The 22693-nt window shown below is 41.1% G+C and overlaps 2 protein-coding genes across 3 annotated transcripts in view; one reads left to right on the top strand and one right to left on the bottom strand.

Annotated features, from left to right (window-relative positions):
* Nucleotides 1-6718, bottom strand: part of LOC126272344 (mRNA export factor Gle1) — a 121598-nt gene extending 114880 nt beyond the window's left edge. Inside the window, exons 1-3 of one of the 2 annotated variants that reach the window (XM_049975144.1) lie at nucleotides 6344-6718; nucleotides 5953-6258; nucleotides 3563-3772 (exon numbers count right to left, since the gene is read on the bottom strand). In XM_049975144.1, coding sequence (XP_049831101.1) covers nucleotides 3563-3772; nucleotides 5953-6258; nucleotides 6344-6388 — 561 coding nt within the window. In that variant the 5' untranslated portion in view covers nucleotides 6389-6718. The remainder of the gene's footprint in view (nucleotides 1-3562; nucleotides 3773-5952; nucleotides 6259-6343) is intronic. The other variant, XM_049975153.1, reaches the window with a different exon arrangement.
* Nucleotides 6719-7214: 496 nt separating this feature from the next.
* The window catches only part of LOC126272328 (clustered mitochondria protein homolog), a 352199-nt gene continuing 336720 nt past the window's right edge, over nucleotides 7215-22693 (top strand). Inside the window, exon 1 of the mRNA XM_049975113.1 lies at nucleotides 7215-7406. Within this exon, the coding sequence (XP_049831070.1) occupies nucleotides 7289-7406 (118 nt within the window). The 5' untranslated portion in view covers nucleotides 7215-7288. The remainder of the gene's footprint in view (nucleotides 7407-22693) is intronic.

Genomic DNA, 22693 nt, shown 5'->3' with positions numbered 1-22693 from the left:
AATGATTTTTCTTCCACGGAGGACCACAGTCATATAGAATTTATTTATTTATTTATTTATTTATTTTTGCCATTTGGATATAGACTGTACATTTATTTCGCATGATCATGTTTTTGGCTTTAAGCCATTCTCAAGTGCATGTCGAACAAAAAATTAATGTAGTATACATGTCATACTGTGCAGGGCTCAGGACCAAGAACTTATTACCTATTTGAAAACATCACTAACATGTTACAATATACCTGACCTGTCTACGTGATATGTCATTATCGAAAAAACATATTTGTGGTCTTATTGACTAGTTGTTTTATGTTTCATTACAGGATCCGAGTACATACTCAATATACATGTCTTAACATCACATGATGCACAGATGCGATGAATTTAGGTCACATAAATGTACTGATTTCAATATGGCTTATTGTGTGTTAATGGTTATTCGTGGCACATGATGTAAGCCATATTATGTACCTTCGATATAGACTTATCCAGTAATGCAACAACTAGGCTATAAGACCAGAAATATGTTCTTTCAATGATGACATGTCACATAGCTAGGTCAGATATATTATAAAATTTAAGTAATGTTCTCAGATATGTAAGACTCCTTGCTCCTATGCCCTGCACTGTATGGTATGTTCACTTTATTAATTTTCAGTTCAACGTGGTTAGTTACATAGAGCTCTACTTCAGCTGAAACAGACCGCAAGCTTAGTTTCTGGCCGGAATAGTGCCTATGATAATATAGGACTGCTAGTGCTTACCATAAAACGAAAGGAACAATGCATACCCCAAACATCTGCAGAACACCTGTTATCTTTTTTCTCTGATCAGTTGCTTCTTGTAGTAGATGAAGAACATGTGATAGGACGACAAACTACAAAGCATGGGGTTGCTGCAAGAATTTGTTTTGGCACCCCTTTCATATCTACACCATTGACCTACATGGTATATTCCAGGAAAACGTGAAAGTTTTGCCGTACGCATAAAATATATGTATTTACATGGCAATTATATCCCTAGAAGACTGCAAGTCACAACTGACAAACTCAAGAAGTGGCTCACAAGCAATGGACTGGATACATCCACAGCTAAATCAAATGCAGTGTTGTTTTTGAGGCACAGAGCAAATCTGCCAGCAATAATAGTACTAGATCTGTACCACTCCCCTTCCAAGATGGTAGTTAAAAGCCTGGTACTCTTCATCGATCATAAGCTAAACTGGAATACACACACAAAATGTGTGGATAATAAATGTAAGATGGCTGTCCACATAATTAGTGCTACAACAGCACTTGGGAGGGGCTGGAATGTTGGCACAGCACCAACACTTTACTGTATGATGCAACATCCAATTATTAATTGTTGGAGTGGTCGTTATTGATCTGCAACTGAAACTGACAGTTATCTAAACAGATTAATAAATGCACCAAGAGCTTCATTGGGAGCAATGCTCTCCACCCCTACCAATGCACTCTTGGTCGAAGCACATGAACCAACTCATCTATAAGCACAACAACTGCAACTCGTCTATGCCAGCATTATCTCTGCAACAAATTTCTTCTTAAAAAGAATCAATATGAATCCAACAATCAAACTGATCACCTCAAATGTAATTATACAGGCCTTAACTGGGTGCTTCTGGATCACTAGAACTCTCCCTCCTCTTGTCCAAGTGTATCCAAGGAGATGGAAAAGAAGGACATTAGAGTACCTAGACCAAAGAGTTTTAGCACCCCACTCTCAATGAAATTGCCTAAGGTGAACATAACAACTGGCATTACCTCTGACAATGAGGCTCACTTTAACAATATAACTTTGGCACAGTTTTTAAGGCAGCATCCAGAGGCAATATTTATCAGTACTAATGGCTCCAAAACCAGTGACTCTTTTTTGAAGCATGTATTGCACATCATGTTTGCAGAAGTTTGGACTATTCACATTATCAGAAGAGGCAAGTAGCAGGACTGCAGAACTTCTTGTGGTACTAGAAGCAATTTGTTTCTACTCATGGATGACAGTATCTCTGTACGTCTACTCAGTGACTCTTTACCTGCTCTAACAGTACTTAAAAATTTTAGCACCTGTTTGACTGGAAACCTCACTGTACACAACATTATCATACTGTTGGAATGATGCGTGAAGAGGGCCATTTCATTAATTTCAATTGGATGAAATCATATTGTTGGGTTACTAACAATGAAGGTGTCGACCACTTAGTGGGAGGGGGTGAATTGAGCTGCTGTGACAAGGCATACCACCTGCACTGCAAGACCAAGTAGGGATTACCAATACGCTACAAACAGATGCATGATGGAAGACTGACAATGGGATTGGGAACAAATAAAAAGATTAAGCCAAAATGTATGCAATGATTCACTTATTGGTCCCCTATTCCATGAAATCTCACACAAATTCAATGCCTAGGCAACTCCCCTCTCTAATAGCCAGGTCTGTCTAAGTATGTGTTCTGCCTACAATGTGCGTATGAGAGCAAACAAACAAATCCCTGTATATGAGCTGGCTGCAAGGTGTAAGCTAAAGGCCAATAAATTCAATTAAAAAAGTTAAATAAGAAATCTCAATGCTGAGTAAGTTCCTGGGCACTGTATATTTTTGCACTGCAGTCAGGCAGCTAGCAGAAACATTGTATCACACTTTTACTTTTTTCAGTAACATAATTTACACACACACACACACACACACACACACACACACACACACACACACACACACACAGAGAGAGAGAGAGAGAGAGAGAGAGAGAGAGAGAGAGAGAGAGAGAGAGAGAGAGAGAGAGAGAGAGAGAGAGAGAGAGATCTGAAAAGCTTGTAAGAGTATTGAAGGGTAGGTTATGGTGAGAAAGAATTGTTAAGAACAAACAGATGATATATTGTGTCATTTCTGAGCTAATTAGCATTGAAATTAGCCAATGAGGCTGTCGTGAATGCTAATTCAAGCGGCCTGCCTGAGAGAGTGTCACCAAAAGTTTTCTTCATTTGGTTTCCTAAAACCAAACAAGAAAGTGATCCAAAAACTGGACATGGGACAGTAGTAGGGAGTGTCACCAAACATGTTCTTCATTTGGCTTCCTAAAACCAAACAAGAAAATGAATTTGTGCACTAAACTGCCTGATTGGCTAACTTCAATGCTAATTAACTCTGAAATGAAGCAACATATAGAATTTATTCCTTAACTATTATTTCTCAGTTCAACTTAATCTGTAACACTCTTACAAGCTTTTCAGACTGTTTCTGAACACACTGTGTGTGTATGTAGAGAGGGAGGGAGGGAGGGAGGAAGAAAATCATTCAACTTGAAAATGAAGTGACAAGTAACAGACTAACGCACAGAAAGAAAGAAGGCACCTCTTGATTACAGTACAAAATAGCAGCTTACAGCCTGTCACAAAAAAGTCAAATGTATTAGCTGAACCATATAGAAACACTAATTATCATTAGTTAGGTTCTACTGTCTGACCCTAGAATAGTGGGTATTAAATCAATAACTGAATTACAAAATGTTATTAAACTAGTTATCTCTCTAATTTTGTGTTATTACCACAATATGCTGGCGGTGCTCATCTAAGCGTTGTTCTTTCCTCTTTGTTGCTTGTACTTCTTCTTGCTGTACCTGGTGCCATATTTGATGTTCTCCTAATAATGCCCTCGCCTGCACCTCCTTCTCTATACATTCTCGCCGCAACTCCATTTCCTTTTGACTCAAACTCGCTAAAGTATTCATTTTCTGAAGGCGTGGCTTTACTGCATCCTGAAATTAAGATATGCTGATCTAGAGTACATTAGGATACAATGTATAAGGGGAAGGTGTTAGCAGGAGGGAAGATATGACACCACCAGCATTGTGCTATAATTGTTTGGTCAAGTGCTTGGCACATTCCGCAATGTCTTTCAACATCCTGTCATTTTTGTCTCCTCTGTTTCAGCCATTTGAGGCAAGGGAAACTAGCCTCACTGGATCTTCTGAACACCATCTTTGAGTATGTAGAGAGAATAAAATGGCAGGTAGGCTGTACCTAAGTCTATACCACCATAGTTTGTGGCAAATTTTAAATAACAGCTCTGATATGTTGATTGCATTACAAAAAGAGCTTTGAGTAATTTAAAGTAGAAGGTTTATTAAATTTTGAAGGCAAGAACTCTTAAGTTTATTATAACATTGATGATAAGTTCATTACAGATGAAGCCCAAGCTCAGATGGAACCAGGATATTAGGGAAAGTAGCCATGCTCTTTTTCAAAAAAATCATCATAGCATTCATATTATGTAGTTCAGAGAATAGAGGGGGGGCAACAACCACAACAATCAAGAGCAATAATGAAAACTGAAATAGGAATGGTTAGGCAATAAATCAAGTTCCCTTTATGTCATTACAAATTTGACATTAACTGCTGGATAAAGTTATTCTCCAGATTTCATCAGACATTATTGTCAATGATCAAATAAATTAGAAGATGTTTGGGTAAAAAAAATCTGAAGTTAGTATGCTGCTTGGAAAAGAAATTCAAGTTTATACTCATACTGAAAATTAAAAGTTACACATTTTGCATATTTTAGGTAAAACTGCAAGTGACATGGCAAACAATGAACAACAAACTTTGGACACCTAACAACTGCTGCATGCCCCAACCACCAAGGAGTAACCAAACAGGCCACAAAATGTGATTGCTGTGGTTGTCAGAACTGAGAAGTTAATATATATTGTGATAATTTTTGAGATCAGGTGGCAATGTTACATTCATTAGCAGATTAGATGTAAGCAAGCTGTCTACAATCATTTCAAGATTAGAATTAGATATCAAACCTCATGGAAGTGTATGTTCGTATTTTGATTTGATGATATATATGGTGCCCACGCAATATAATGTAAATAATCCCAATATGATTCAGACTTTTTTCTTCAGCTTACTACAGATGACTTTCTTGGGTCAAATGAATCTACCGATACCAAGTATCAGCTATGTCATGTAACATCCTGATGGTGTGGTGTGAGACATCAATAAAAAAGAATGTAACATTGAAAATCCCTTTTTCTTTTTTGCATACATACAGTGTTTGGAATGTTGGCTGTGATGAAAGGCTAATCTGTAATATAACCTGAGATCTAAGTAAGTTTGAAAAGTGACAATTAGGTTGCAAGTTGGAAAAACAGTACTGAACAGTTTTCTCAAACCAAAAAGTATATTTTTCATTGAACTTGACTGCTCCTGCTCCATTTTTTCTTAGACACTATATAAACATTAACTTGTATCCTTCCAAAATCTGAGTACCTAGTCCATTTACAACCAATAATTCAACCAATAAACTGTAAAAATTTTGTATTTATAACACTGGTATTTGAAAATTATGAAATAATTTCCAATTTTCAGATTTATGTTTCACAACAAGCCATTACAACCCTCTAATGCGTGAGGCGCGCAACTCTGTACAGTCTACCCAACTAGTATCGTATTCATCTTTACTCAGGGTCATGAATGCTGTCTTGCAATTTGCAATCTCCAATTTATTTTCCTTTGCATCACTTTGATATACCTGTTGAAGTGTGCATCAAAGATTATAAATGCTTGGGACATCTTTTATTTGTACCTATGGTACTTGGTTCCCAGCAATTTACTTTGGCAATTTTTTCCTAATTCTTTCCTTACCTATTAAATATCATCCATGTGTCTGTTGTTCTGCAACATGAACACAACTAATACCAAGTCACGAACTTATGGGATATTTTCAGTCGACTGAATGAACAGCAGCATTTCAAAACATGAACATCCAGAATCTTTCTTGATAGCTTGCTAAGCTACTACTTTACGATACATTAAGTTCTACAATCATAATTGACAAAGACCTTTTTATTTTCATCAAAATTGCCTGAATATGACTTGAAAAGACCCACAAGGGGAATCTTTAAATAAAACAACGTTTTTCTTTCCTTACCAGAACGGCTTTCCATCTTTGTTGCTCCAAAAGATAGTTGTTTATTTTCAACGTACGTGTTGTCAGATCATCCACATCAGTGTTAAAACTTGAACTGTTCATGGTAGTTTGCTTATGTTTTTCAGGGCTCTTATCCTTAGGCGAATCTTCTATTTCTTTAGTGTCCGTTTCATGTTCAATTCCGACACCATTCTTGTACGAGTTAGGACCAATTGTGATGGTGTCAATATCCTTACTAAGCTCTGCCGCTTTGTGAATAACAGAATGTCGAAACTTTTCGAGCTCCATGGTAGAGTCTTCAGCTTTCTGCAAGCAAGATAACATGGAATGATAAACAGTAAGCATGCGAAAATAAGAGTGGTATATTGACATAAAATCCCAAACGAATTACTTGCGACGAGTAAAATTTAAAATTCCTATTTCGTGGTACTGGCATTTAATGACAGTATTACTGTCACAAACAATTCAAATTTTATGTCTGTCAATTCGCCGAAGTACAACACAACTTGTTATGAAAAGTGAAGTTTAAGGTCTAATTGGAATAACATCACCATGGTACTACGGAGTAATGGCATGCCTCACACAAATTTACAAATTCATCTGATAGGCAAACGAATCGTCATGATGTCAAAACCCAGTCTGTAGTCATTACCACTCATTTATTTTTGTTGGTGTTTCAAAATAAACGAGTGAAATCACCGCCAGTCAAAGTTAACATGCTATAGTGTATTACATTAAGAATCTTTGGTCAAAGACTTCATAGTACAAAAACCAGTGCTGAAAACTGTATTGAAAAGATAGATTTTTTTTCAGAATGTAGAGCTGAAAGCGAAATGGAATATTAAAATTAAGGTTCTCTTTATTTAATAAGCTTCATTTTTATTAGTAAAAAAATAAGGAAATTAATTTTTTTTGTTTGTAATACGTTTAGTAAGAACTATCACAGAGTTTTGAAGGACGTTATTTAGATACACTATGACAAAATAGTTATGCAAGAACAATAAAGTTACCGGTATTTGGCATAATGTCATCACTCTGCTTTCCAGGAGATGCGAAATTTGCCCCTGATAAAAATGTTAATTTAAAGAACACACAGCTTGTTATTAACATATTAATTACGATACACGCAAAAATTACTCTTAACGTTTGTATTCTTGTTTCCATAAAAAGAGGAAGGGAAACTTTTGTTTAAATGTTACACAGTAGAGGCAGTCTTTTTTTCGTTATAACTATCTTTGGCTAAGATGGTACTAGAGAAGCCAGCCAATCAGAATCATTCGGTTTCGAGGTTTCGAACACACGTGCAGTCGGCGAAAACCTATAGCACGGAGTGATTATGGCTCTTGGTTCCCAAGTCGAAACAGCGGCGGAAAATGGAATTGATGAACCCAGCAGAAACGCTGTTAACAGTAAAAAAGAAGATACTGACTCGAGTTCTTCGGCATCTCACAAAGGTCAGTCAAAGTTTAATTATCCGTAGCCGCAGACGACGTACAGCGGCAACCTTGATGATGTAACTGAGCATTTTACGCATCGAATTCTGTTTTGACGCTAAGGTTTTACTCATGTTGCGGTTTAGTTTTAAACAAATGACTAACCAGTATATTGTGAGATGTAAAAGCCATTACTCAAGATTGGTGAAATCTTATCGGGATAAGCAAATGAAAATTTGCACATAAGCTGGACATTATTGCCCAATCTTAACTGAGGCATTAATGTTTATTTCTCCTCAAACTGCTTTCTTAGAGGTTATTTTGCCTCATTAGTCCAATAGTTTCAGTACTACAATGTAGAAACTAAGAAGGTATATGATGTGAGATTGTTGTTAATATCTCCATCCTAACTGCGTTAATATGTGTAATTTTACACCTTATCACGTGATATCAAAAGTGCCCCAACCCAGTACATTAGAAGTAAAACCGTAATTACCGTATCTGATATGCCAGAAAGGATGTATGGCCAAAACTTTAACCCGATGATCCGCTAGTATCAGTTTAAATAACCAGTTCTGAGCTAGTACGATGCCGTAGTTGTTTTCCTTTTTGGTACGTTGGTTCAAAAAATGCTGGCTCATAAGGACAGCTGTTTTGATCTACAAACTTTTCCTTCGGCGGAATGCATTAGCGAAAAATTACAGAAAGGAGCTCGCCTCATATACTGTTTAGTCAAACTTCCTTTCGTCAGGAGTAACATTGTAGCTTGGAGGACGAGTTAGTTCAAAAACTGAAGAGATGCTGTGTGCCTGTAGCAATAATTGCTTAGAGCGTCCTTTCCGTTTATGAAACACTTTATTTTAGCCTCATTTGTGAATTGCTGCTATAACTGGATTACGTAACGAAATACCGTCGGTTCGCTCGCTTGGGAGTGTGTACGGAAGTGTCTGTGGAACTGTTTCAGACACTTTGTGCAGTTGCGGTTATCGAATTGCGGTCTTTCCGCCTGTGCCCTACACGGAGGACACAGCGAGATTTCTGGCTTTGCGCCAAAGATCGTGACGACAACTGTGTCGCGCATGCGCCGAGTGCCCTGCGATCGAAGTCCACGGGCTGGCCGCTATATTGTTACACAGCGGTGTGATTATACAAGTACCTCTCGCAACCTCTTCTGTCCGTCATTTAGCCTGCTGACGGCAGAGAGTGTGTTTGGGTGTCCCAAAACGAATGTGTTGGGTAAAAGGGCACGAGTTAATCGAAATGTTACACGTTCTGTTTAAAACTGCGTTCAAGTAGTGGAGTGATTCTTTGCTGCGAATTTTGTTGTGTACGGTACCTTACGAACATGGTGTTTGGAAGTGATTTATTCGTTGCTGTGTTGAGTGTTGCAGATATCAGCAATAATGAAGTTATAAAAGAGGATATTTCATATCAAATGAACTGAGCGCAAGTGCCCCTCGCCGTAAATTCTGAATTCCAGTGTTCACTTTCGTTACCCATAACTGTCCTGTCCTTGCTTTACGGTTAGTAGATTTGTGTGCGACTGCAATAATGCTCTGTTCGCAGTTCGTCTACAATTGTCGTAGTACGAAATACAGCGACACACTCTTAACGACTGACGTGATAGTTTTATAGAGACAAACTTGATTTTGACACATTGTCATCTTCTGTTACATTTCTTATGTAGTCTTTCTAAACAAATTTGCGGAGTTAGTATGAGCAGTCGTGTAAAAAATATTACGTTTTTTAGTTTTTTACGGAGCACTAAGCAACTGTTTGGTAATTGGATGGTTTCTAGGTTTATTGTATTAAGGGTAATGTTTGTTAAAGTCCGAAATTTACGTGCTTAGTACAAACATTGGTATAACTATCGGTAACGCATGAATGAATGCTTCACTTGAGCAACAATAAGGAAGAGCAATTGATTAAACTCTTCAGAGGATATCTCTGGCGGCGAATTATTTCGAAGAAATGCGAAAAACAGCTACGAACATTGTCTTGGCAACAGTCCCATCAGTTGTTTTTTCCTGACATGTAAGACCCTGTATATGTGAGTTTCGTATGTCCGCCGATGGACAAATAGCACTAGACGCATCTCCCTATTGTTAGTGGTAGCCTGTTTTTTGTGTGTGTCGAGAGTGTGATATTTGTTGAATGAACAGCTAATTCCAGTCTCCGCCCCCCCCCCCCCTTTCCTCCCCCGGTGTTTTTGTGGTATATTTTTCTTTATTGAAGCCATTGACCATGAATGAGTTATGTGTACATGTTTAGATGTATCAATTCTGTATATCTTGAGCTGTTCTCTGTCGTCGGACTCACATGTAAGTTTGAGTTTTTGACGACCTAGTGAGATTATCAACAAACATTGTAGGGGGAGAATTTCAGAGGTGAGAGGAAGAGCTTGCTTACTGCTGAATTCATCTCATAAAATGTGAAGAGTGATAAAACATCTCGAAATGAAGACCCATTTATTGTACTTCCTCAAAATAATTCCCTCTTCACTCAGTACATAAGTGTGTGTGTGTGTGTGTGTGTGTGTGTTTGTTTGTTTGTTTGTTTGTTTGTTTGTTTTGAAAACAAAGATTCTGACACTGTTTCAACCAGTATCAGTATATTTTATGTAATTATGTGTTGACTTCATGGCGTAAGGTAACTGGCGATAAATTATATTAAAAGAACTTTGCGCGTATAGCAGCTAAATGATTAGAGCTAATCTGTACCTATGGTGTTGGGATGAGATCTCGATTATGTAAGAATAGTTTGTTTTGTTGAGACCCAAGGCAAGTATTGTTATGTGCATCGATTTCCAGGTTCAGCTGCCAGTAAGGAGAGAAGGAAAAAAGGTGTCAAAGATTCAACACTCTTTCTTGATAAGATGCGATTTTCATATTACAACAAATGGTACTTTTTCACGCTTCCTCTCTGTGTCCTTTCTTGTCCAGGAAGTCGCCATGTAGGTATTAATTTCTTCTTCTATAAAATACACGCTGTGCGAATTCTGTACCATTTCTCTGCACGAAAAGCCTTTGTCATTCGAACCTCCTTACAGATCTGAGTTAGCTTCATCACGTAATGCTGATGTGACTTGTAGCCACATGCAGCCCGATGGCTTTATCTGTTTGGTGATGTCAGACACCTCTCACCCTCCAATTTTTTCCGGCTGCGGCCATATTCTCATCAGTGAATGATGGAAGTGTTCACCCAGAACGGGATACGCCCGTAATGTTCGTTAAACTCTCTGGGCGTCAGACTTTTCGAAACACGGAAGGAATTTCATCAGAGCATTAATAACTTCAGGGTTACGGTGTCAGACAGCCATGCAGGAACGTGCTCGTTCAACGGAAGAATAATTGCATATACCACCAGGGCCATATACTCACTCCGTCCTTTTACGAGCTTAAATGCGTATGTTCTTGCTAGCGACTAACCATTAAAACATACAAACACAAAAGCGTCGAATAAATACATACTTGGACCATACCATCGTTGTTAACGACAAGAAATGCAGTTTCTTGGTAGTACTTTAACTTGAGACCACCCGCAGACTTAATGCGTCTCGTTCAAAGATAAGGTCTGCTTCGACTTTCCCTGCAAACTGCGTATTTTTTTGTTATCTGCTCGTACTATTACGGCACTCGTACCTCTTTAAAAAATAATTTGAAGACTCATTTCTGGAATTCCGTTCTGCTTTTCGTATATATGTTAAGTGGCGGCCTTCGTTTACAAAATTCCTCTTGATTTCCGGATGCGTGAAATAGTGGTTTAACTGTTAACAGTAACCCCCAACCTTTGATTCTTTAAACAGAAGACCTACCAGGTACAAAACAGCTTCAAACGTCTGATTACTTTGCAGACGAGTTAATGTGTCAATATGTTAAGCATGTAAGCCGTAAAACGTTTTGAAGAGATTGGAAATTAACTTTAAGGTTGTTGGAAGTCGCTAAGTGCTCTCTCCATCAAACACTGGATGAATAAAGTCCGGATAATTTGTACCCAGGAGTTACGCATCCTCGAGGTACACACACAGTTTTTAATTCTAGTACTTGTCTTATTGTGTTAGACCTTAAACAAAAGATTATGTCTCTTAATGAGGGTTTCATGACAGCATTTTAAATTTGGTCAGTAATTATATGAACCACTGAAAATCAAATTTTCGTTGCCCCTGGAAGCCGTTAGGTAGACAAACTGCATCGCGAACCGGGTTATTCGCTTTTGTAGAACAGCATGGTCGGTTTTGGAGGAAGTTTACAGTATACATGTCATTAACCACTATATGGTTAAATTAGCATATAATACTGTACATTTCAAACAAACGTGCCTGTAGTTGCAGAAAATTAATATAAATGGAAGTAGATAAATAAAATCATTCATTTACAACGTCTGTCCTGAGATCGATAGTCGTTACATCATTCACGCGCCATATGTTTATGAAGTACATTGTGTTTGTTTTCGTTGCTAATGAAGATCCTCTTTACACGAGTTTCTGTGATACTACAAACCTGTGTGGAACAACGTGTAAAATAGTTTGCCTCATAATGAAACACGCATTAGTCGGAAAAAGTAACTCTTCGCTTTGTAAAATGGTTAGCTTCCGATTTGTGGTTTATAAAGAGGGAGCTTCATGAATGTTCTAGCCCATATATCTGCTCATCCCCATGCTACCGTCGTGTCCGATGGCGAGCGACATACTATCTTTCGACGCTATCTTTCATTTACGTATCTCTGCCTGCTCTGACAGTGTAATTAGATTCATTTAGAGCCAGATGATTTACAGCTGGGCTACCACTTAAGTCCCCAAATGCAGTGTTTCATTATATTGGTTGCAGCAGCTCCTCTAGGAAGAAGAAATTGGTGCGAAAGAGGAAATCGTTGCTGGCCGAATCAAAGCTATCCAAAGACTGTCGGCAAAAAAGTTACTCTGAACGTTAATAACAGAATACACATACGGCAGGTCGCAAGGACATAAGTCACCCGGATCCTTTTTCAGAAATTTTTACGACTATCTTTTCCGAAAAGCCACGTTGACATATCAAAGTATCTCCCTTCAAACTCAGTATAGACGTTCTGTCCTCTCATAGCACATTACCCCTGAGTGCTGTCAGGTATTAGGTAGAACCCCCTCTCCACCACCACCACCATCATCATCATTAACGCCTAACTAAACTTCAGAAAAAAATAATTTTCTTTGGGCGCTTGTGTTTTGAAAAGATAAATGATACTTAGTTTTTGTAGGTGTTTACAAAACCACGAACTAATGAGGCAATTGGTGGTGCTTAGTTAAAAACCTTTCTTTATATAGAATGATGGAGCAATTTTTAGTGTATCGCGATTGCTACCTACAACTTAAGTCCTCAGAAAAGAATGCTAACTGTTCACAATGAGGTAGACACTTAGTACAAAACAGGGTTCCTCGACACCACTTCTTTCCCTAGCGACTCCTGCTTCAACCATATCCTGCACTCCCTTTTAAAATCATCCAAGTCAAAAAGTATGCACTACACTTATTCTCTAAATCAATTGATTGCTACTCGCTACTTCTAAATTACCAGAAACTGGATAACTCCTGTCTGCCAGTGCTTTCCGTATGACCACTCCTCTACTACTACTACTACTACTACTACTGTTAATAATAATAATGTGTACAACAGTGTAGTAGGCATTATACAGGGTGTTACAAAAAGGTACGGCCAAACTTTCAGGAAACATTTCTCACACACAAATAAAGAAAAGATGTTATGTGGACATGTGTCCGGAAACGCTTAATTTCCATGTTAGAGCTCATTTTAGTTTGTTCTTCCACCTACGCTCAATGGAGCACGTTATCATGATTTCATACGGGATACTCTACCTGTGCTGCTAGAACATGTCCCTTTACAAGTACGACACAAGTGGTTCATGCACGATGGAGTTCTTGCACATTTCAGTCGAAGTGTTAGTACGCTTCTCAACAAAAGATTCGGTGACCGATGGATTGGTAGAGGCGGACCAATTCCATGGCCTCCACGCTCTCCTGACCTCAACCCTCTTGACTTTCATTTAGGGGGGCATTTGAAAGCTCTTGTCCACGCAACCGCGGTACCAAATGTAGACTCTCTTCGTGCTCGTATTGTGGACGGCTGTGATGCAATACGCCATTCTCCAGGGCTGCATCAGGGATTCCATGCGACGGAGGGAGGATGCATGTATCCTCGTTAACGGAGGACATTTTGAACATTTCCTGTAACGAAGTGTTTGAAGTCACGCTGGTAACTTCTGTTGCTGTGTGTTTCCATTCCATGATTAATGTGATTCGAAGAGAACTAATAAAATGAGCTCTAACGTGGAAAGTAATCGTTTCCAGACACATGTCCACATAACATATTTTCTTTCTTTGTGTGTGAGGAATGTTTCCTGAACGTTTGGCCGTACCTTTTTGTAACACCCTGTATAGTTGTTGTACTGTCCTGTCAATTAGCTCCTTTATTTGTTGCGAATAGATAATGAGGCAATTTCTGGTCAGTTGCAGGCTCTACCTATAAATTGGAGTAGATATTTTCATTATATATTGCAGCATATGTGATGTATTCTGATGGAAAAAATCGCAACACAAAAAAGTAGAGTAATAAAATTTCGGGGATACATTTGTCTGGGTAACATGTTTCCGTCATTCACTTTGCAAGATCACGGGTTGATGTAACCGCGAGATAAGCCATTGCAGGTGTGAAATGCTGGTACTTTAATAACTGATGTAACCGTCAGAATGTTAAATGCAAGCATTCAAACGTGCATGCATTGTGTTGTACAGGTGCGGGGTGTCTGTTTATGGAGCGGAGTTCCATGTTTGTTGCACTCAATCGGTCAATACAGGGGCAGTTAATGCTGTTCGTGAATGACGCTGGAGTTGTTCGATCATGTCCCACATGTGCTCAGTTGCAGACAGATTTAGTGATCGAGCTGGCCGAGGCAACATGTCCACAATCTGTAGAGCACGCTCTGTGCAACAGCGGTATGTGGACGGGTGTTATCTTTTTGAAAAACGCACCCTGGAATGCTGTTCATGAATCGCGCCATAGCAGGTCGTATCACCAGGTTGACGTAAAATTTTGCAGTCATGGTGAGTGGGATAGCCACGAGAGTGCGCCTGGTGTCGTACTAAATGACATCTCAGACTACAACTGCAGGTGCAGGTCGAGTGCGTGTAGTATACCAGTGGTCGTCAAGCTGCGGCCCCAGCCGAGTATTCGTGTGCCGCGCAATTCTCAGCCGTATTTTATAACAATATGCATCTGACAACTAACAGCCGAATCCAAAACGTCAACTAACGTTAACAACTGTACTTTTGCTCCTTAGTAATAAAAAAAAACTTACACAGCGAGTTAAGATTTTAAGATGTGCTTAATTTTAATCGATGTTGAATTTGTCCATGATCTAAGTAAAGTTGGCCGCTTACCTCATGGGTATAGGGCCGAGTAGCGCGGCCACTGCTGTGTTACAGCGGGAAACTTCGTTGTTTTGTCTTCCAGTACCGACAACTCACATGTGCGAGCGTCACGTAGCGATCATCTGCTACGGTATGAATTTTGAGGCGGAAGAAACACGGATTTGTGAATGCTTGTTACAGAGATGGTCATCTTCAAATGTGATACTTACTTGCAGCAAGGACCAGTACATTAAAGATCTTATAATACAGAGCAATGAGTAGAAGAAAACTGACACTCAAATCATAAGTCATAGTGTCTCATATTGAATCATGCTTTGAAACATAAGTGCAGTTACTTTTATTAATCAACCATCCGTTCACACAGACAACACAAGATTAGTTAGGCAAAGTTGAGCTACGACTTTGGGGTCGCGAAGTGGTCTGAATGGTGGCGATTTTTAACGATCACTACACGGGGGCCAGCTGCCAACTTATCGCGCCCTTACCACAACTAGTCTACTGGACGCTTGCAACATACCAGTTTGTATATTTTACCAATTAATAATAAGATTAGTACATATACTGTCAATACTGGCTCTTGAGCAAAAAGCGTTGACGACCGCTGGTCTAGACTGCAGACAGGTTGGGTACAGGCCCTCAACTGCCGTCTTCTAACCAACACACGTCCATCACTGGCACAGACGCAGAACCAGCTTTCAAAACAAGACCTCCACCCTGTCCTCCAGTGAGCTCTTGCTTGACATCACTGGCGTTGCAAATGGCATTTTGGGGTCAGGGAATTGCACGGTACTGGGTGTCTGGCTCGGAGCTGTCTTTGAAATAACCGATTTGTAACAGTTCGTTATGTCAGTGTGGTGCCAACTGCTGCTCAAATTGCTGCTGCAGATGCAGTACGATGCGCCAAAGCCATACGCTACGGTCTTACCTCTCAGTAGTGCCACGTGGCCGTTCGGAGCCCGGTCTTCTTGTGACCATATATTCTCGGGACCATCGCTGCCAGGAATCGTGTACAGTGGCTACATTCCTGCCAAGTCTTTCTTCAATATCACAGGAGGAATATAAAATTTCCCGTATCCCTGCCTTAAAGGCAGTTGTAACTAACATCGACTCACCTCACCACTTTTTTCTTTTTTTTCTTTATTGTGTTTAATTCCCCATCGGGGCAGGCTGGCAGCAGCATATGCGCTGCTCTTCAGCCGAAAGACATAGAACAAACAATAGAAGACATTTACAAATAACATAGGGGAACATCATGGAAGACAATAAACAAAAAGGGGCGACTGTAAAATGGAAATAAAAACCGTAAAAAAAGTAGCACACACTGGTACAATTAAAAGAACACAAGGCGCAGTATGACCGAAACATAAAAGTATCAATGGATGGCATAGCACATAACAATCACTGATAGTAACCCTAAGTACAAGGCCAACACACAATTTAAAAAATGGTTCAAATGGCTCTGAGCACGATGGGACTCAACTGCTGTGGTCATCAGTCTCCTAGAACTTAGAACTACTTAAACCTAACTAACCTAAGGACATCACACACATCCATGCCCGAGGCAAGATTTGAACCTGCGACTGTAGCAGTTGCACGGTTCCGGACTGCGCGCCTAGAACCGCGAGACCACCGCGGCCGGCACACAATTAAAACCACACCTCTCGACACAGAGGAGAACAGCACTAAACACAACACTGACGATGATCAAAACGGTAAGGAGATGAGGCAGAAGGGATGGAGAGGTGGGGAGATGGGCGAGGGCGCGCCGAAGAGGGCCAGGTAGGGAGGGAAAGAGGTGAGGATGGGGTGCAGGGTTTCGGGGGGGGGGGGGGGGTAAGAAGGAAAATCCGCTGTGGGAGGAGGGGTGGAGAGGGAAAAGGGGGCCCTGGGAAGGGGGGGCGACAAGGACAGATTATAGTTGGAAGGAAGGGTATATGTCACAGCGAAGTTAGTCATCCAGGAGGGGGAGGCGCTAGAAATTGCCCTGATGGAGATGGAGGGTGTGGAGGTGGAGAGAGAAGAGGACAGAACCCTGGCGGACGCCAGCAGTGGGATAAAAGATACGAGAGTTGGTGTTGTGGAGGGTGACATAGGAAAGATGGTGCGAGAGGAAGGAAGCGACCAGACGGACAAAATTGATAGGCAGGCCATAGTTTTGGAGTTTAAAGAGGAGACTGGGATGCCATACACGGACATAGGCATTTTGGAGGTCGAGGGGAAACAAAAATGGCAGAGTGACGGAAGTTAAGCTGGAGGGAGAGAAGGTGAACGAGGTTAAGGAGTTGGTCTTCAGCAGAAAAGGAGGTGGTATTGATTAAGGTGCTGATGGATACAGCGGTAGAGGATGAATTCGAAGACCTTACTGAAGATGGAGGTGAGGCAGATGGGACGATAGGAAGAGGCTACAGAAGGGGGTTTGTTGCGTTTGAGGAATGAGAGGACGTGGGAAGTCTTCCACAGGTCAGGGTAGAAGATAGTAGAGAGGATGACGTTATAGAGATGGGCAAAGACAGTCAGGAAGAAATAGGGGCTTTCTCTAAGGTGGCGGTAGGTGACACAGTCGTGACCAGGGGCCATCTTTGGGCCGGAGGATAAGTATAATGTCTTGTGCTGTGATTGGAGTGTTGATGTCGGAGGGGGGCAACTGCCCCAGGTACTGGAGACTAGGAGCAAGTGGAGCGGCCAAGGTGTCAGCACTTTCCATGACGGTGGGGAAAAGAGAATAATCAAAGTGGGCATCGTCTTGGATGGAGAAGACCTCGGAAAGGTGGGAAGTGAAGTGGTTGGCCTTACTTAGGTTGTCAGGAAGGGGGCGGTCGTTATGGAGAAGGGGGTAGTGGCGAGCGTCACCTCACCACTGTTACTGCGTGTATTTAATGCAAACCTGCTGGTTATCCTCATAGTGGCGGTCTTAGCGCCACTCTTACACGACTGGCGCTTAATGTGAATAGACATCATCATCTTTCGGATGTAGAAACACGCCCACCAACTTTAGTTTGTTACAACTCCTTCTTGTTGTTGCGATTTTTTCCGTCCTGTATATGTCTCAATTTCTTAATGTAATGGAATAATGTACAAAGTATGTGTGTATGCATAGTGGGTGGATTAGCTGTAACTTTCACCTCATTGTATCGTGTGTTAATGGTAGTACTAAGTAGCGTAATCATTGTTAACTTGTGTAACCAATATCGAAATCTGATCTTTTGAAAATAATTTAGTTTCGTGATCAAAATACGATGGAACCGTTTGGTTTTTACCCTTCTGAAAATTTTACTTTACCCCTCAGGAGATAAATACCCCAAACTGGGAACCACTGATATAGTAGGAATGACAGCAAACAGGAACGTATTCACAGACGCGCTGTCGGGACTGTAACTGGTAGGTTATAACAGAGACGTTCAGGGAACGCAAATGAGAGTTTCTGAAAGAAAGGCAACGTTCTTCTTGCGAAACCCAACTGGTTAAATTTAGAGCGCCTGTATTCAAGGCTGACTCCTTTTACATTTGGCATAGGAATCACGAGAGGAAGAAATGATAGATGAAAAGTCCTACTGAAAACTCTAGACAAGTGGAGTAGGACAAAAATCGCTAATATTGGCACAAAGGTCCCGCTACAATGTAGTGGCTTGTACATATACATATACAGATTTCGAAATGGTATCCGGCAGTGCTGCTTGCTACGCCTAAAAACCATGCTCACGAAAAGTTCCTTTCGGCCTTATGAGGAACAGAAGAGGATACGTGTATTGCTTGTGGAGTACTCAGCAAATGGTTGATTTTGTCCACCTCACGGGTAAGCGCATGGTCGTAATGGAACAATATGGCTGTTTTTCCTAATTTTGTTTGACTGATCAGAGAAGTCTTGTGCTGCATTCGAATCTGCAATTACCGTACTGTCACTTCATCTGTGTCTACGACAATGTGCCCATTTGCAGTGCACAAAGTTACCATTCATAAGGCCACACTTCTTGATACCTAAATTTTTGTGACGCCAGTGTCACTGGAGGAAAATTGACGCATGACTGATGCAGAATGTAGTTTTGGAAAATTCGCAGCTATCATGTTTCTTCGAATATGCGACACAGAGATATCATAATTCTAAAATTGGTACATGTGTGTAGTTGTCCAACCTGCTTAGTATTGTTTATGAAGCCCCTGGTACCGCCGGTCGCACGCTATTTGATCAGTTGCCTGTTTATTTTGATATGCGACTGGCGTTCAATAAGTAATGAAACACTTTTTTTCTCGGCTAGTTTCGGTTGAAAAAACGCAGAATTTGTTGTGGGGAGTCGTGGAATATGCCCACTTCGGCCCGTATAATTTCATGAAGTTAGGTGACGTTGCCTTCAAAATGGCGTCTGTAAAGGCGGTGCGTTCCAAGCGGAGGGCTGTCATTGACTTTCTTTTGGCGGAAAACCAGAGCATCGAAGATATGCATAGACGCTTTCAGAATGTCTACGGAAACCTCGTAATGACCAAAAGCAGGGTGAGTCGTTGGGCATCATCGCAACAAGGTCGCACAAACCTATTAGATTTCCCGTGTGCCGGCTGGCTGCACACTGCTGTCGACCCTGCATTGTTGGGACGTGGGTTCATTCAGTCGAGGTGGAGGACGGATCACACTCACACCCCTCGCTGCTCCGTTGGTACTGCTGATAGATTCGTCCACCTGTCAGGGTACTCAAAGGTGTGTGCCCTCTAGGTTCCTCGCCGCTACCAAGACCATAAACAGTTTCCATCCGTCTGGGCCAGTGAAGGATGCACTCCGCGGGAAGCAGTGCGTGGAATGCAGAAAAACGTTGGCTCCGACGTCGACCAGTAAAGTATTGTTATGCGAGCCAACAGGTGCTCTCTGTGAAGCGGCGTAAGACTATCGCACTGAAAGGCAATTATGTTGAAAAAATGTGGTTTCGTAACCAAAACAGTGGGTATAATATGGTGAGTTGGAGTACTGAATAAAACAAACCTGCATTCAGGAAGAAATGTGTTGCAGTAGCTACTGAACGCCCATCGTATAAGGCGCTATAGTTTCCGCTTGAGGATTTTGACGCAACGTAGTCCCAAGCCGGTGCTGGTGTATATAAGTGCCGACATATAAACAAGATATTACTGTGGTATTCGTGTCTTTCCGTCGTGCGTTCGGTAAAGGCGGAAACATGAACTATGGTGACGTCATTAGCAGACGCGTACGAACATGATCAACTCGGTGTTATTCTTTTCTTAGCTGCCGAAGGATATAAACTGGTAGACATCCGTTGGGAATGAAGAATGTGTGTGGGGCAGCATGTCTGTTGAAAACCTCCATTGTGGAATGGTGCGCCAAGCGTGCTTCCTGCTTCATAGTGATGCACGTTCCCGTATAGCAAATGTCGTAAAGCAGAAGTTACGTTAACGCTAGTGCGAGACACTCGAACGTCCGCTCTGTAGCCCTAATCTCACCCTGGGTGATTCACGCCTTCGGCCTCTTAAAGAAGGCCTTGAAGGGTGAAAGATTCTTGTCGAACGAGGATGTGCAACAGGACAGTGTTTTACCAAAAGCATATCTTCAAACTGATGCATCGGTTGGCTGAAGGCCTCAACGCTCATGGCAGTTTTGCCTAATTGGCATAACGATTATGGACTGTACGGCTTTCGAACGGGAATTTTTGATCGCCCCTTATAAATCTGCCTACTCCAGAGTATGTTCCAGATGGAGTTAAGTCAATAAATTATCCTGTAATAATACTGCAGAAACAGTACTGTGATTCACCTTCTTCCTCAACTGTTAAACCCTTATTATATTTTGAGTGTTGCATTGCTTACCATATAGATGCACATGTCTGCAACTTTCCTGTTAAAATCATCCCTCCTTCCGTTTTGTCGAACACTGTTATAGGTGAGAGGAGTAGCTGGGAAACTGTCCAGATGTAGTTCCTGTGCCAAAATAGTTATTGGCACAACGACCAAATCAAAATGTGGGCTCGCTGCTACAGCCCAAATTTGGCTTTCTTTATGTAGTTTTTCCCTTATCAGTGTCTTAAGGGAGCATAGAGCAAAGTGGTGAAATCTCGTGTGACGAATAGTGTCTGCGTGCTGCCGAATACAAAAGTCCTGACATATATAGTGACCGAGCAGTGGTTCATGCTCTCACTAGTATGCACTGCTGATCTACTGGTGTCTAGTTCAATGGCATCCAGATCCGTCTCAACGTTTTTTGGCGTTCGATTAAACACATTTGACCGATGTTTTTGTAGTTCATCTCTTGTATTCAATGCCGTTCTTAATATGGACGCTAGAAATGAAAAATTCTATGTTGAAAATACAACCTACAGATTTAAAGTCATATATTCTCATTACTGCAATAAATATAGCTATATGTTAAATATTGTTGGTGATGTTTAGTTACGTCCTTCACATGTTGTTTGTTGTACATTAAAGAATATTTACTTGTATATAGTAGCCATGGCGAAAAAGCTACTTGTTTGTGGATGTACAGGGAGGGAGAGATATGTACATTCATTGAATACTAAGCCTACTACGTAATTATTACGCGTATTCCCATTTTCTTGGTGCAGAAAGTAAGCTACATTATTTATGGTAAAATTACCAAGAGTATCAGCTAGAAATTGGTCCAAAAGATTTTCTTTGTTCGTTAGCTCATTAACATTTCACCAGGCCCAACAAGTGTCCTGCTTATAACCTGAAGGGGATGTAACTGTCCAGTCGTGAAGATACGTTCTTGTAAAAGATCGCCAAGCTGCTAATGGCTTAGTAATTTTAATTTTATCGAAATAACAGCAACGCAGTGAAGACGTCCTAGACCTTTCATACAACGGTCAAACAAGTGAACAGTCAACTAAACCACAGTCGTACTACACATGAAATTTAAACTAAGCAGTAGATAGGCGATCTACTAGCCAGATTGTATTTGAGATACTCATCCAGCTGATGTCTGCAAACTGTTCTCCCGTGCGTGCGTCATATTACACTGGCCTTAAAAAATCTGTCTGGAAAGAACTGGGCTAGTGGCCTTCTTCAGCACTTGCTTTGTTGAGCAGCGTGTGAAATTTCCCATCCCATAACTACAAGTCACTGCCTTTGGTAGATTTCAACCCTCTCAGCAGTATCTGATGGATGCAGAGTATGACACTGTTGAGGGCCTATTCATTGGACTCCACCCCCACCCAAATCCGTACCCACCTGGGAACGGACGCGGCCGATGTGTGAAGAGGATAGCTGTTGTCATGCGTATAAGGATGCCCTCAGGGGGTCGACGCATGTGGCGGGGCCACGCATCGCATTACACAGGGTCTCGGTCCCCGCTCTGTCGTGTCGCGTTCGTTACGTAAGCAGTTGTCTGATGAGTGCACTTTGGCCCCTTACGGCTGGCGCAGCGCACTGCAAGTACACATTCACTTCGTGAGCGTGGAACGACCCAGTTTAGTGCGAGGAAAATGCCAGTCTTCCGTCAGATTCACACACATCAGCTTTATATGCATCTCCAAATCATTAAAGCCGGTTTGGTTTTGGCATTGGCTCAGTGGTAATGAACCAGAATTTGGTTCCAAGAATCTCTGCTTCGACCGCCGATCAGTGGTGGGACTTTGTCATATCATTTCTTTCACCTCTGGCAATGTTGGTTAACGTGAAAAACGGCGGACTGCGTCGTGATTCGGAGTCTACGCTAAACTGTAGGTAAGTCAGTACGAAGGGCTGAACAACGCAATGGCAGGACACTGCCTAGTACATCCTTTTGGAGTTCAAACCAGTCTTCGGCCTGATGACGTCATTACTTTACTATTTATACAGGGTGTAAATTTTAAGTTGACAAACCAGAATAACTCGAAAACTAAGCTTCACACCGAAAAAGTGTAGAATCCAAAGCTGATTTTTTTCGAGGGGAAGATCT

This window comes from Schistocerca gregaria, chromosome 1 (assembly GCF_023897955.1).
Source record: "Schistocerca gregaria isolate iqSchGreg1 chromosome 1, iqSchGreg1.2, whole genome shotgun sequence".
Classification (NCBI taxonomy): Eukaryota; Metazoa; Arthropoda; class Insecta; order Orthoptera; family Acrididae; genus Schistocerca; species Schistocerca gregaria.
This window is presented reverse-complemented; position numbering and strand designations above follow the sequence as displayed.